The 12,104-nt window shown below is 38.0% G+C and overlaps 1 protein-coding gene across 1 annotated transcript in view; it reads left to right on the forward strand.

Annotated features, from left to right (window-relative positions):
* GUCY1B3 (guanylate cyclase 1 soluble subunit beta) overlaps positions 1–12,104 on the forward strand; it is a 39,828-nt gene that overhangs the window by 16,285 nt on the left and 11,439 nt on the right. Inside the window, exons 4-5 of the mRNA XM_008635657.2 lie at positions 2,706–2,903; positions 11,524–11,754. Coding sequence (XP_008633879.1) covers positions 2,706–2,903; positions 11,524–11,754 — 429 coding nt within the window. The remainder of the gene's footprint in view (positions 1–2,705; positions 2,904–11,523; positions 11,755–12,104) is intronic.

Below are 12,104 nucleotides of genomic sequence, written 5' to 3' on the forward strand. Positions count from 1 at the left end.
TTTCTGTGAAAAACACAAGCATGGAAGATTTGCAAGTCATGTTGAAAGACACTGTGCCAAAGAGAAGCAGTGTGAAAAGAGGACTTCCTAGGAAACCCAAAGCATGCTTTTAGGTTCAGTTCAGTAGCTTTTTACTGAATGAAAATCAAAGACTGGAGTAGTGGTTAGTTCTCTCATTTAAGGAATTATTTACATGACTGTTCAGGTTTTCATGATTACAGTGTAATAAAATTCAGGGGATGAACTCCTCTTTTAGATAAGTTTCCAGGTGCTGTGTACCACACAGCACTGAACAGCATGTCTTTGTATTTCAGGTGCCAGCCACAACTGTCACTTTTAGACAGACCAGGTCAGCCTCATTTAGTATGACTGCTTGTTCTTGCCTGGAGATTCCCTTGTGTTTCACCATGAAGCTGATCCCTGTTCCTCAAAGCTCTAGAATTTGTTCTTTGTTTCCAGCACAAGCTCTGGCATACATCTGAGCAGTCTAGGAGCCAAGAATTCATGGCTTATTATTAAGGCAACCTTAGCCTATTATAATCTGCACCTGAGTGCACCTCTGCCTCACAGCAGGTGAACATACTATAAGAAAGAAATTTGTTCTTTCAGAAGCTGCAATATCAATTTAGAATGGATCAAAGCCAGCAAAAAATTAGGAGTAGGAGTAACAATGACAGTGTCTAGATCTGGGAGTGATTTCAGCTCCTTGATCTGGAAAAACATGTCTACTCCTTGACTATGTGTTGGAGTGAGGTTTTGAACACAGTGAGCTGTAAGTCCCCCACTCTGGAAGATTTGAGAGTAAAAACTGAAGGACATATCCCATGGACTTCACCTGTGACATTGCTCTGACAAAGTCAGCAGTAGAGAAGGGTGGCAAAGTGGTTTTGCAGAATGGGGCTACTGCCAGTTGTTAGTCACACTTGTGCCAGACTTAAATGTTAATACTTAGACAACCATCTTACAAAAATTCTGTCCTTGACATTGGCCATTCCCCATTCGAAATTCTTCAGCTGGTGACTGTGTAACTGGAAGATTATCATCTGTTCCCATGTATCTCCCTAAGAGTATTTTTCTAAAAGGTCAATGTATCCAGGCTGTTTCTTAGGCATATGTACTGAAACTGCAGTCCTGCATCCAGTTAAGGAGATGGCAGCTCAGTCTTTCAGAGCCAGTCATCTCTCTTGCTCTGTTCTCATCCACACTCTTTTTCAAAGCAGTCTCTTCCAATTTCACTGGGTTGAACCCTGCAAGGTTCTTACAGAATTTGCCTTCAAACATTATGTTTTCTTGTCAATGCCCACTAGCAGCTGGAATGAATTGACTCCCAGATTGTTGCCTCTTCAAGTTCTAATTTGGAGATGTTGATATAGCAACAAAAACATGAATTTGAAACAAGCTAAAAAACTGAAGGAGGAAATTCCAGGCTAAGTACATCCCACGGAATTCATTGCTAAGAGTGTCATTTTCTCTGGAGGTCTCCAGGAGAAGAGGCAGCTGTTCAAGCACTTCGCAGCTCACATGAAATCAAGTTCAGTATGCTTCCACAAATTTGGTGATCGACAGATGCTCATGAAAGGTGGAGAATTTCCCAGACAGCACACTGAAAATATTTTCACCTCACTTCCGATGTTGGCAGAAAACAAACAATATGCAAAGCCTTGTGGTAGCAGTTATTTGCAGGGCAGTGAGAGAACAGCATTTTAAATATGCAGTAATGTTCTGGAGTTAAGATGTGAAGGAGTTGTATGAATTTTACAACATAAATAAAAAATTGTGGGTTGCAACACTATCCTGCAAACTAGGTTGCTCTATGTTAAATGTACAGTAAATAGCAACTTGGAGCCTTGATGATTGCTTCGTGATCAAAGTTGAATCTAGTGTTGTGTTTTAAGTGTGATTTTGATCTCACTCTTCTCTTTAATGTCCTTATTAGGTATGCCTATTAGTCTATAATTCAGCTTTCCAGATCACAGTTTGTCTGGTTAAGATTTAAAGTTAAATACCTGAGATGTCCAGGACAGTGGCAGGGGAAAAAAAAAATCTCTTCCCTTTCCTGAACAACTTTTTCTGATACATTATTACAGCAGCTGTAATATTTCTGTTTATTCTGTGGAGTTTTTCAATTATTGTCAAAGAAAATATGTATTTGAGGTTGGTCTTTCAAGCATTTAAAACTTAACTTTAGAATTTGAAACTTTGTCAGGCCCTGTAAACTTCGTTATTATGGTGTCAGAACTAGGCTTTTTCACTGATAATAAGGAGAAAGATTTATGTTTATTCAGACATGCTTATTTGTATTTGACTCCTGAATTAATATTTGAAGAGGATATACAGAGACTAGAATTGGAAGGAATGAAACTGGATGAGGTAGCAGACTGAGAAACACACAGAAGGTCTTTAATCATCTGAATGTTTCAAAATATAGCATAAACAAGCATGACTTCTTACTATCTGGAGTAATTTATAATGGTCCTAATTTTTATGCCATTCATTGTTCAGAAATTACCATGGTAGATGGAAAGAACATTTCAGGCTACCTGAAAAGCCTGCTGTGATGACAGTTCTACAGAGGAAAAGGCAAAAGCATGGAAGTATGAGCAGTAGGAGAAAGGGACTGTTCAGATTAGACAAAATATGTACTTACTTTCTTCAGAAATAATAAGTGAATGCCTTATAATCATGTTTTTAAAATCTTCTTCCAGAACCTGGATGCTTTGCATGACCACCTCGCTACTATTTACCCGGGTATGCGAGCGCCTTCCTTCAGATGCACCGACGCGGAGAAGGGAAAGGGACTCATTCTGCATTACTACTCAGAAAGAGAAGGTCTTCAGGATATTGTCATTGGAATCATCAAAACAGTAGCTCAACAGATCCACGGTACAGAAATAGATATGAAGGTAATGTCTGAAGTGATACACACATTGAAAATTTATGTCAGTAGGAAAAAATCAAGAAAATCAAAAGTGAAGTGATGGCAAACAGTAATTTTCACTGTTGCTGTCTTCTGTGAAAAAGTGGCATCAGTACTGACTCTTAGGAACAGCCATCATCATTTGTGTTGCTTGAAGGACACATTAGCCATGTACTGAGAAGGCCAGCACTAATTTGCAGGCAGACCCAACTGGGAACAGTGCAGAACAATATCCCCTTATTCAGAGAAAGTTTGTAAAGAGGACATGTAAAGAAATTAGATACTGGCTTGTTTGGGGTGCTTTTTCCCCCCTTTATTTTATATTTGGCATATTTTATATATGCGTTATTTTATATTTGGCATATATTTCTTACCGTCAGCTGCGTTCTGTGAGAATATGGACATCTCATCTTTGTGTCCTAGATTCTTCATCAGTGTGCAGACTGTGAGGCTGATGTGCATTGATGAGGCCTGCCTGGCAAGCAGTGTTTTCCTCCCAGCCAGCATGCCAGGTCCTTCCCAGAAACAAGACGTGTTTGTGGGCTTCATGCTATCATTGCATGGAATTGTGACTGGATATGCACCTACAGCCCCAGAAGTGAGAAAATGTTCCTCAGTCACAGAGTTTATGTAATATCATTTCTGCTAAGTCACTTGTGAAATGGGAAAGAGGCTTCTGCTTTGCCCATACAGAGCAACAGAAAGATTTAATTGATCAGGCCTTGCATATGTAGTAGTATAAAATCAGAGTTTGGTCAAAGGTGTAGATACATACGGAGGGGGAAACAAAAAATGAAGGTGTTTTTATCTTAGAAATACTGCAGTGACATAAAATTCTTTTCATCAAGTAGAAAAGAATCTAAGCAGGTACAGCAAGCATTCCTTGGGGTTTTTTAAATATTTCCTAGTCATACTACATTTTTAGCCCAGTTTCTTTGTATTCTTGCTCAGGAAATCCTTTCACAATTTTATCACAAAAATATGACTTTGCCTGGATAAGAGATTTGCAAGCAATCCAGTGACAAAGATATTTGTACTGCTATATTGGAGTGTTTACCTTTTAGGTTTCCTATTAAGCTAGCTCAGGTTTATAGTGGATGTCTAGTTGTGTATAGTGTGGTGATATACTTGTGTCCTTGTTTAGATTCTGTTTTGTAGAAAACCACAGTTCAAACTTTTGCAGCAGGTGTTAGTAATCAGATACAGAAGGATACAACAGAATCAAAACAATGCTCTTTTTAGATCCCTGTTTATTTGAAGTGTTGAGACAGACAAGAAGGACCATGTTGGAAAGTTGGCTGCGAAAGGGCTGAAGCTGTTGCTTGACAAGCAAGCATTTCTTTTGGTAGCACAGGCAGCTTAAGCAGTCCCTGTTCTCTCAGTGCTCAAGCTTGTCCTACAGCAGCTTCTTCGGCTGTGTCTCTCCAGCTGGTGTCAAGTTATAAAATAAACTGTACTGAGGAAATGAACTGGGTGCAAAACAACGGGGGTTTTTTATGGATTTTTTTTTTCACCTTCATGTGTTCCTTTCCATGGTTCAGTGTTCTGTCTCTCAGAGGGCCGCACAGAGGCAAAAGTGATCCATGGGGCAGAGGAGAAATTTGGGTTGTCCAAACCAGCTGGCAGCACAAACTTTTGATAAACTGTGCTCTCAATCTGAAGGTTACTTTGCTGAGAAAATTGTATTAATATCCATCTAGAACTTCTCACAAATAATAAATGTTCCAAAGAGATTTAGGTATTTATTATGTATTTACTTCTTATTTTAATTTGACTTTTTTAGGATTTTCTGGAAATTTTACTGTTGTATTGTAAGTAAATAGATATTTAATAGTATTAGTCAAACCGACTGTAAATGGACGCAAAGTCTAATTTAAATCTACACTGTTCTTCCAGACTGTCTGAGGTAAAAAAGTACATAGGTGCCTAAAAAATAGTATTACCTCTGAACTGAAGAAAGCATATATTGTCTTACTTTGTCTGTTACCCCAATTTTAACCTTTTCCCTGTTAGAAAGTCAGGTTCCCTTAACCCTGAACTTTTTTGTGTCTCTCCTGGTTAATAAAGCCTATGTCTTGACATCTCTAAGATATTACATACTGCTGTACTCCACAGGTACTCAGAAACTTCAGTGGTAGATAAGCAGAGAATTGATTCTCTAAGGTGAGAGTGCTGAAACTTGCAGCTTATCCACACAGACAATGAAAGTATTCCTCCATTACTCCACAGGTCAGCTATGAATCATGAATGATACGGAGTGAAGGTTTTAAAGTCAAGTCTGCTGTTGTAATAACTAGATAGTTTTACTGTTCAAAATATTGAGAATAGGAGAAAAAATAGACCAACTTCTTTCATCTCCATTCCTTGCCTCATAATTTAGTAAATTAATGCTTTTTTGTCTTAGTATGTTTGCAGTGTATTGTTTGAAATAGCACAGCACAGAAAAATGATGGAATTGCTTTTAATTCCTTCAGTTTAAGTGGACCAATCAGTGCCTCTACTGTAAAAATTTTGGTTTGGACTTCAGTTAGCATTTTCTTAAGGAAGAATGGGGTTTTTTTGGATCCAGTAAAAACCTCAGTGCCTAGCCCAAAGTTTCCAGTGTTATTACAGGAGTCATCTTCTGACTTGCAAAAAGAGATTCTTGAGTTGTCCTTTCAAATTTCTTTATCCAAAGCATTTACATAACAATTCAACAGAGGACTGACTCAGTAGGTTCTGCAGTTCTCTTTATATTAGTATGAAGTTGATATCTGCAATCTGATGTTTAGTACTTCATTATCCAACTTTTCTTCTCCATCTATTTTGAACAAAGGCTTACATAAATCTGCTTCAGAGAATACATGCTTCTAAGTCTGTATTTTCATGAAACTTCATTTGAATTTGTCTAATATATTACAAGTCCCTGTAAAGGTGGTAGCAGATCTTAATTCTTTTTGATAATACTGGTTTTGTTCCATTAAGTGGTTAGATTTTGTTTCATGGGTTTCAGAATGGCTGAGATTGGAAGGGACCACTGGAGGTAATTTTGTTCAACCTCACCTGCTCATGCCTGGCCACCTAGAGCCAGTTGTTCCATGCCATGTTCAGACATCTTTCAGCTATCTGTAGGGATGGAGACTCTGCAAATTCTTTGGACAACAGGTGCCAGTGCTCCATCTCATGGTAGAAAACTGTTTCCTTATGTTGAGGCAACACTGCCTTTCAGTTTGTGCCCATTGCGTCTTGTCCTGGCACTGGACACCACTGAAGAGAGGCTTCATCCTCTCTGCATCTTCCCTTCAGATATTTGTGTGCATGGATGAGATCCTCCTGAGCCATATCTTCTCCAGGCTGAACAGGGTCGACTCTCTCAGCCTTTTCCTCTTCTAGGAGATGCTCCAGTGCCTTGATCATCTTAGCAGACCTCCCTAGAGGGAGTGGACTCTGTCTCATAGCTCTGTATCTCTCTTGTACTGAGGAGCCCACAACTGGACACTGCACTCCAGGTGTGGCCTTTCCAGTGCTGAGGAGAGGGGAAGGATCGCCTTCCTCAACCTGCAGAGAAAACCAACTAATGATCACAAGAGGAAACTAAATATTAGGAAAAATACTGTTCTTTTTTTGTCCCAAATTGTCTCTTTGGGTGGAGAAATAGCTAAATAGAAAAAAAAGTTTTCATTTCATTCCCTTTCTTTAGTTTCACACAGAGCAATTTTATATATATGCATGCATATATATATTGCATATATATATAGATATCTATATATATATATATATCTTCTGAAATACAGAAGGGCTTCCTTTTTGTAGAAGGGTGTCTGTCAGGAAATGTGCATTCTCTTTTAACAGCTAGAGTGTGTGTGGAAGGCAAGGGAGGGAAAAAACCTGGCAGTTTGTTTCTGTTGGACGTTGTTAGCACTGAAAGGAAAGCAATTTGTTTTGAAATTGGATTCAAAATTCCAGTTGAATAGTTCAGGAAAGCCCAAGTTGACATTAATTGATTAATTAGGTCAAATCCAATTTGCCCTATCTTCTCTGATATGGTAATCCAAACAGAGCCAAATAGAACTAAGACTATAATTTTTGCAGCAGGTATTGTCTCAAAAATTGTTGCTTTGTGGACACACTAAGAATATTCATGTTCTGCCAGTCTCATTATGAGAACTAAAACATCATCACAATGTTGGTGACAAACTTAGTCATGAGATCTGTTAGCAGCCTACTGGCTATGCCTTCTCTTGCTTCACTTGTCAGAGGTTTGTATATTATAAACGAGGGTGACCTGTGAAGGTGAAGTCAGAACAGGGATTCCCTCAAGGCTACTAATGATAGGGGTCAACAAAGAATGTTGTACGTAATCCAACAAAGCCCAAAAATCTGTTGGGAGAGCAGACTTTTGCAGTTCTGTTATTATCTGAGAGCAGGCTGTCAAAATCTTTTACATAGAGAAGATGGTGTACAGTGTAAAATGAGAAAAGACCAGGGGAAGTCCTTGACAAGATGGTAATTTCAGACTTACTAATGGGAATGTAAAAGACAAAGTGAAGACGTGACCCGCAGGAGAGCTGATCTAAAAATTACTTGGGTACTTGTCATGGAGGACAAGCAGTACTGGTCCACACATTAAAATGCTAGCTGTGCGTGAAGATAAGTCAATCATGGAGCATGATCAGCCTCTAATTTTGGCACAAGGGTAGCTGGAAACTTCACTATCTCCAGGCACAGTGGTTTGGTGAAGTGAGACAGTCAGCACTGAAACCAGCTGCCAAGTGAAGATATCCCCACAGTTCTAACTTTGGGTATGCGAAACTAAAAATGGTGCCATTTCTAGTGAACTCCTTTGTCTTGGGATCATTCTGAAACAGCTGCAGTGAACTTTGTTAAGCAGCATTGCATAGTCAGTTTTGATCAGAAGAGATCAAGAATTTCATTCTGTATTGACCTTTAAAGGCAAAAGCCCCCCTGTTTTTGTATTAATCTTCACAATCTCATCAAAAAAGATCCCTGTCCAAGGACATTCTGTCCTGCCATGCTGAGATATGAGCGTGTCCTGAGGATATGCTCAGATCTACAGAATTGAGTCTTGTCTTGTAGACACATCAGTGACAGCTTAACAGATAGCATGTGCTCATTATGTGTTCTGTATCACAGCGATACTGCTTGATTTAATATCTTGTGTGAAACTCACCAAATACATTAAACAACACTCATTTAAAAATAACTTACCTCTGAATTGTCATTCTGTGAAATACTGGTGTGAGTTTTCACGTGATTAGCAAGGACAAACTCTAAAGGTAGATCTTCTGGAAAGCACAGGCAGGTTAGCAGTTAGATGTTACATATTCTCTTTGAAACCAGGAGAGTGATTTCTCTCTTCAGTTTTAACTGCAGTTACTATGGTGATTGAGCTCTTAGATGTTGTGAACTGATGTCACTTCACCAGCTAAGACTGCAGCAGGAGGAAGAATTAGACTTGATTGCTGGCTTTGTTGCTTTGTCACTGAACTTTCATTTGTCAAGCATTTATCAGATGCTTCTTCAACAATATTTAAATGATACTGAAATTGTGTGGCTTGCAAACTTTGCTTGCAGACTCAAACAGTAGATAAGTTCTATTCTAGTTAAGCTGAGCAGAGTATCTAGGGCAGGTCCTTATTCCAGACAAATATCTGGCCAATTAGGTTGGATCTATAGGTACAGGTGTGAAGGAACAGAATTTAACATTTTATGTTAATGGTCAAAAGGGCTTATTTTAAATTTGCTGACAAGGTGGATGAAGTAATGAGATAGGAAGATTAGATGGTTCATAAGTTGTGTGAGCAGAAAAGACATCATGAAATTGCATATCCATTGGGAAGTTAATTAGGGATGCATCATTAGATTTCTTAGCCTGGAGAGGAGTATGCTTAAAGTGTCTGTTAATAAGTTTCTGTGCATGAATGATGAGAATAAAATTCCATAAACCAGCCATGTCCACAGCATATCATGTTTATCCGGAGTGTGCAGCTGATGCTGTGTCTGTCTTGTAGATCTGACACGTGTCCATGTGTTTGGCCAGGTGTTCATTTGCTGCACTAACATGTTGCACTAATACAGCAAGCATTTCTAGATGTCAAAAATAGTGTTTCAAATGAACTTGAAGATGCTTGGGAAATTTGTAGCTTTGCACTGTTACTGGCACGTTACTTTATAGTTCTAATCTATAAAGGTTAGGAAAACAGCACAGCCTGTGTGAAGGCTGACTTTGTAACTGTGTGAGCTTGTAGGATCTGCAGAGGGTCACGGCTCAAACTAGTTAGACATCTTGAAGGATGTAGCAGTTCTATTTTTATAGGTGATTTCTTTAATCTAAACCCGGGTTTTGTTTACTGATGCATCATTCATTTCTAATAAATGAAATAAAATGGGAGGTTATTAGAAACAACCTGTTAGGTGCTGCACGATTGCAGAAAAAATCTGTAAGTACAGGTTGGTAACAGAATACTAGTGTGCAGTGAGTGAGATGGCTATAAGGAGATAATATCTCTGGAAGGTGATGTGCTGTTAATATGAACATTTCCTTCGAAATGATTAGATACTTTAAAATCAGCTTTGCTGAATGAAATTTTCATCCAAAGTATGCAGGGTTTTTTTTCCATTTGTGGCAAGAGCAACACTTTGAAGTAAGATCCGAGACTGGAAATGATCAGGAAGCATAGATCAGTTCTAGAGATAAATCTTCACGATTTGAAAAAGGTTTCTGTGCGTAATCTCAGCTATCTCTGGCCACAATAACAGTACTATTAAAATAAAACCTGTAGGGGTGATAGAAAGTAAGAACTAAGACTCTTAACTGCATTCTGTTAATCTTCAATATTGACCACAGTCTCTCACAATTTCAGGGATAATGATTTAAAGGAAGTGAAAGACATGGAAAACCTTTAAACCCTGAATTCAGAGAACTAGGAGTCCATTCTCCTAGACAAACCCACTTAATGTGTTTTCCTCAGATGATCACCATATATTTTTTCTGAGGCTTACCCCTTATTAGCTCATAATTTTCCACTTCTCTTTGTCACACACTGGGATATGGATTACCAGTACAGTTTCTTGAGGCAGTTAGATTTGATCATCCTCCACATTTGAATCTATTTGTACATCCGGCATTGGGTACCTACATTAGCTGGTAAATTTAGTAAGCTGATCTTTCTCTAAGTTACTTACATAAGCAACAGAAAGAGACGAGTAATGCAGCACACAGCTATGGAGCACCTAAATCGGGCTCTTGCTCTAAACTGTCGTCCAGAAAAGCATCTCTTTCCTTCAAATAAGTGGTCAATTTGTAAATTAAAGAACACTGCCACCTTAAATTAAACATAATTTATCAATAAAATATTGTTTTGTTGTTTTATACTCCTCCATTTGTATAGGAACAAATAAAGGTATCAGCACTCTACAACCCAGCATTTTTAGCAACTACTATTTTTGGAGAACAAATACTTAATAAACTTAACATCTGAGGGATCAATCACAGTGTTTGTGCATATGTGTTCTGTTTTCAAATTGTAGCTGTTAATCTCTGTGGTTAAGACTATGTATAAAGGGCAAAATCAGGATGCTTTAAAGATTTTAAGAAATCTTTTTTTTTGGCTTCAGTGACTTTAGGATCAGACTCTACATAAAAGTAGAATCAGAACATGTTCCAGAAAGTCGCTGCTAAACAGTACTGTGTAAACAGAATTGTTTTTTTCCAATCATTAAGTCTAATTAAATTTGAGAAGAGGTGAATTTGGTTTCTCAGGGTAAATGATGTTATTCTACTAGTTATTAGCTTAAATTATATTGCCATACGTGACTCTCACTGCAAGCAAAATAATCCCTATTAATTTCATACTTTTTACTAACTTCGAGTAAAATTACTGAAGTGTGAAATGCTGTGTTAAAGACACCTTTTTGATATTCCACTGATGTGGATTATTCTAGTTTTGCTGTCATTTCCTTTAACAGGGAATACAGCCCAGAGAAAATTGTAGTTGCTTTTAGTTTCGTCTGTTGGCTCTGATCTTGCAATCTGCTGGAATGTGTAAGGACTGTGTATTCTAACATCTGCTCTATCCACTTTTCTTCTTGCTGTCGTTGTCATGCCCACCCTCTTAGCACTATTTAGTCATCACTAAACAGTCAGTGCTCTTTGCTGTTGTGTTATAGATCTTACAAACAGTTGTGATCAAAGTAAGTATTCGAGTGTTCTGTGTGATTCAAGACTCACCTCAGGTTCATTTCAGGGCAAGTGGCCACCCTCTTTTTCTGGCTAGTACCAGTAAAAAAGCAAGCATAACCTGAGCCTTGACTCCTCATTTCAGGGTTTGCATTTCACTCGGACTTAATAAATTGTATTTGGGTGATCTTCAATATGTTGCTCTTGCAGAGAGCAACTGTGGCTAAGCAAAGGCATAATTATTCACCTGGAATTGCAAAGACTACAAAATCAGAAATTCTTATTACAATACAGTATTTTTAAAGATGCGAGTATAATTCTTGAGCTTACCTTTCTCCTCTAAATACATTCCTGTCTTCATAGTAGCATTTCACTTACTAATGAGTAGCAGAGTTTTCAATTTTTCATTTTTTCTTCATTTCTCTAGGTTATTCAACAGAGAAATGAGGAGTGTGACCACATTCAATTTTTAATTGAAGAGAAAGAGTCTAAAGAAGAGGACTACTATGAGGACCTTGACAGATTTGAAGAAAATGGTACCCAAGAGTCTCGCATCAGTCCCTATACTTTCTGCAAGGCATTTCCTTTCCACATCATATTTGACAGAGATCTGGTGGTCACACAATGTGGCAATGCTATATACAGAGTCCTTCCACAGGTTAGATGATTCTTACGCATGGATAGCCGTAGAAATTCATAGTGATAGATGCTTCACAGGGTAATTATAAAGATGAATAAAATAGATTTAGGATTCTCTGTCTAAACAGCATTCCCATGTAAGTGTATAATATTTACTAAATTGTGCTTCTCTTGTTTGAAAAAGGACTTGAAAATAGCCTAATTCTGTAACAGCTTTGTTCCTTATGGTCATGTCCATAGGCAGTAAGAGAATAATTTAAAATCTTTGTGATTTAATGGGGAAATGCATAAAGTATATATTCTCTTCCATTCAGTGTTGTCAGCTAAGAAAATGGAATATAATTGCGCTATATTATATAAAATATATAT

This window comes from Corvus brachyrhynchos, unplaced genomic scaffold (genome assembly GCF_000691975.1).
Source record: "Corvus brachyrhynchos isolate BGI_N302 unplaced genomic scaffold, ASM69197v1 scaffold175, whole genome shotgun sequence".
NCBI classification, from domain to species: Eukaryota; Metazoa; Chordata; class Aves; order Passeriformes; family Corvidae; genus Corvus; species Corvus brachyrhynchos.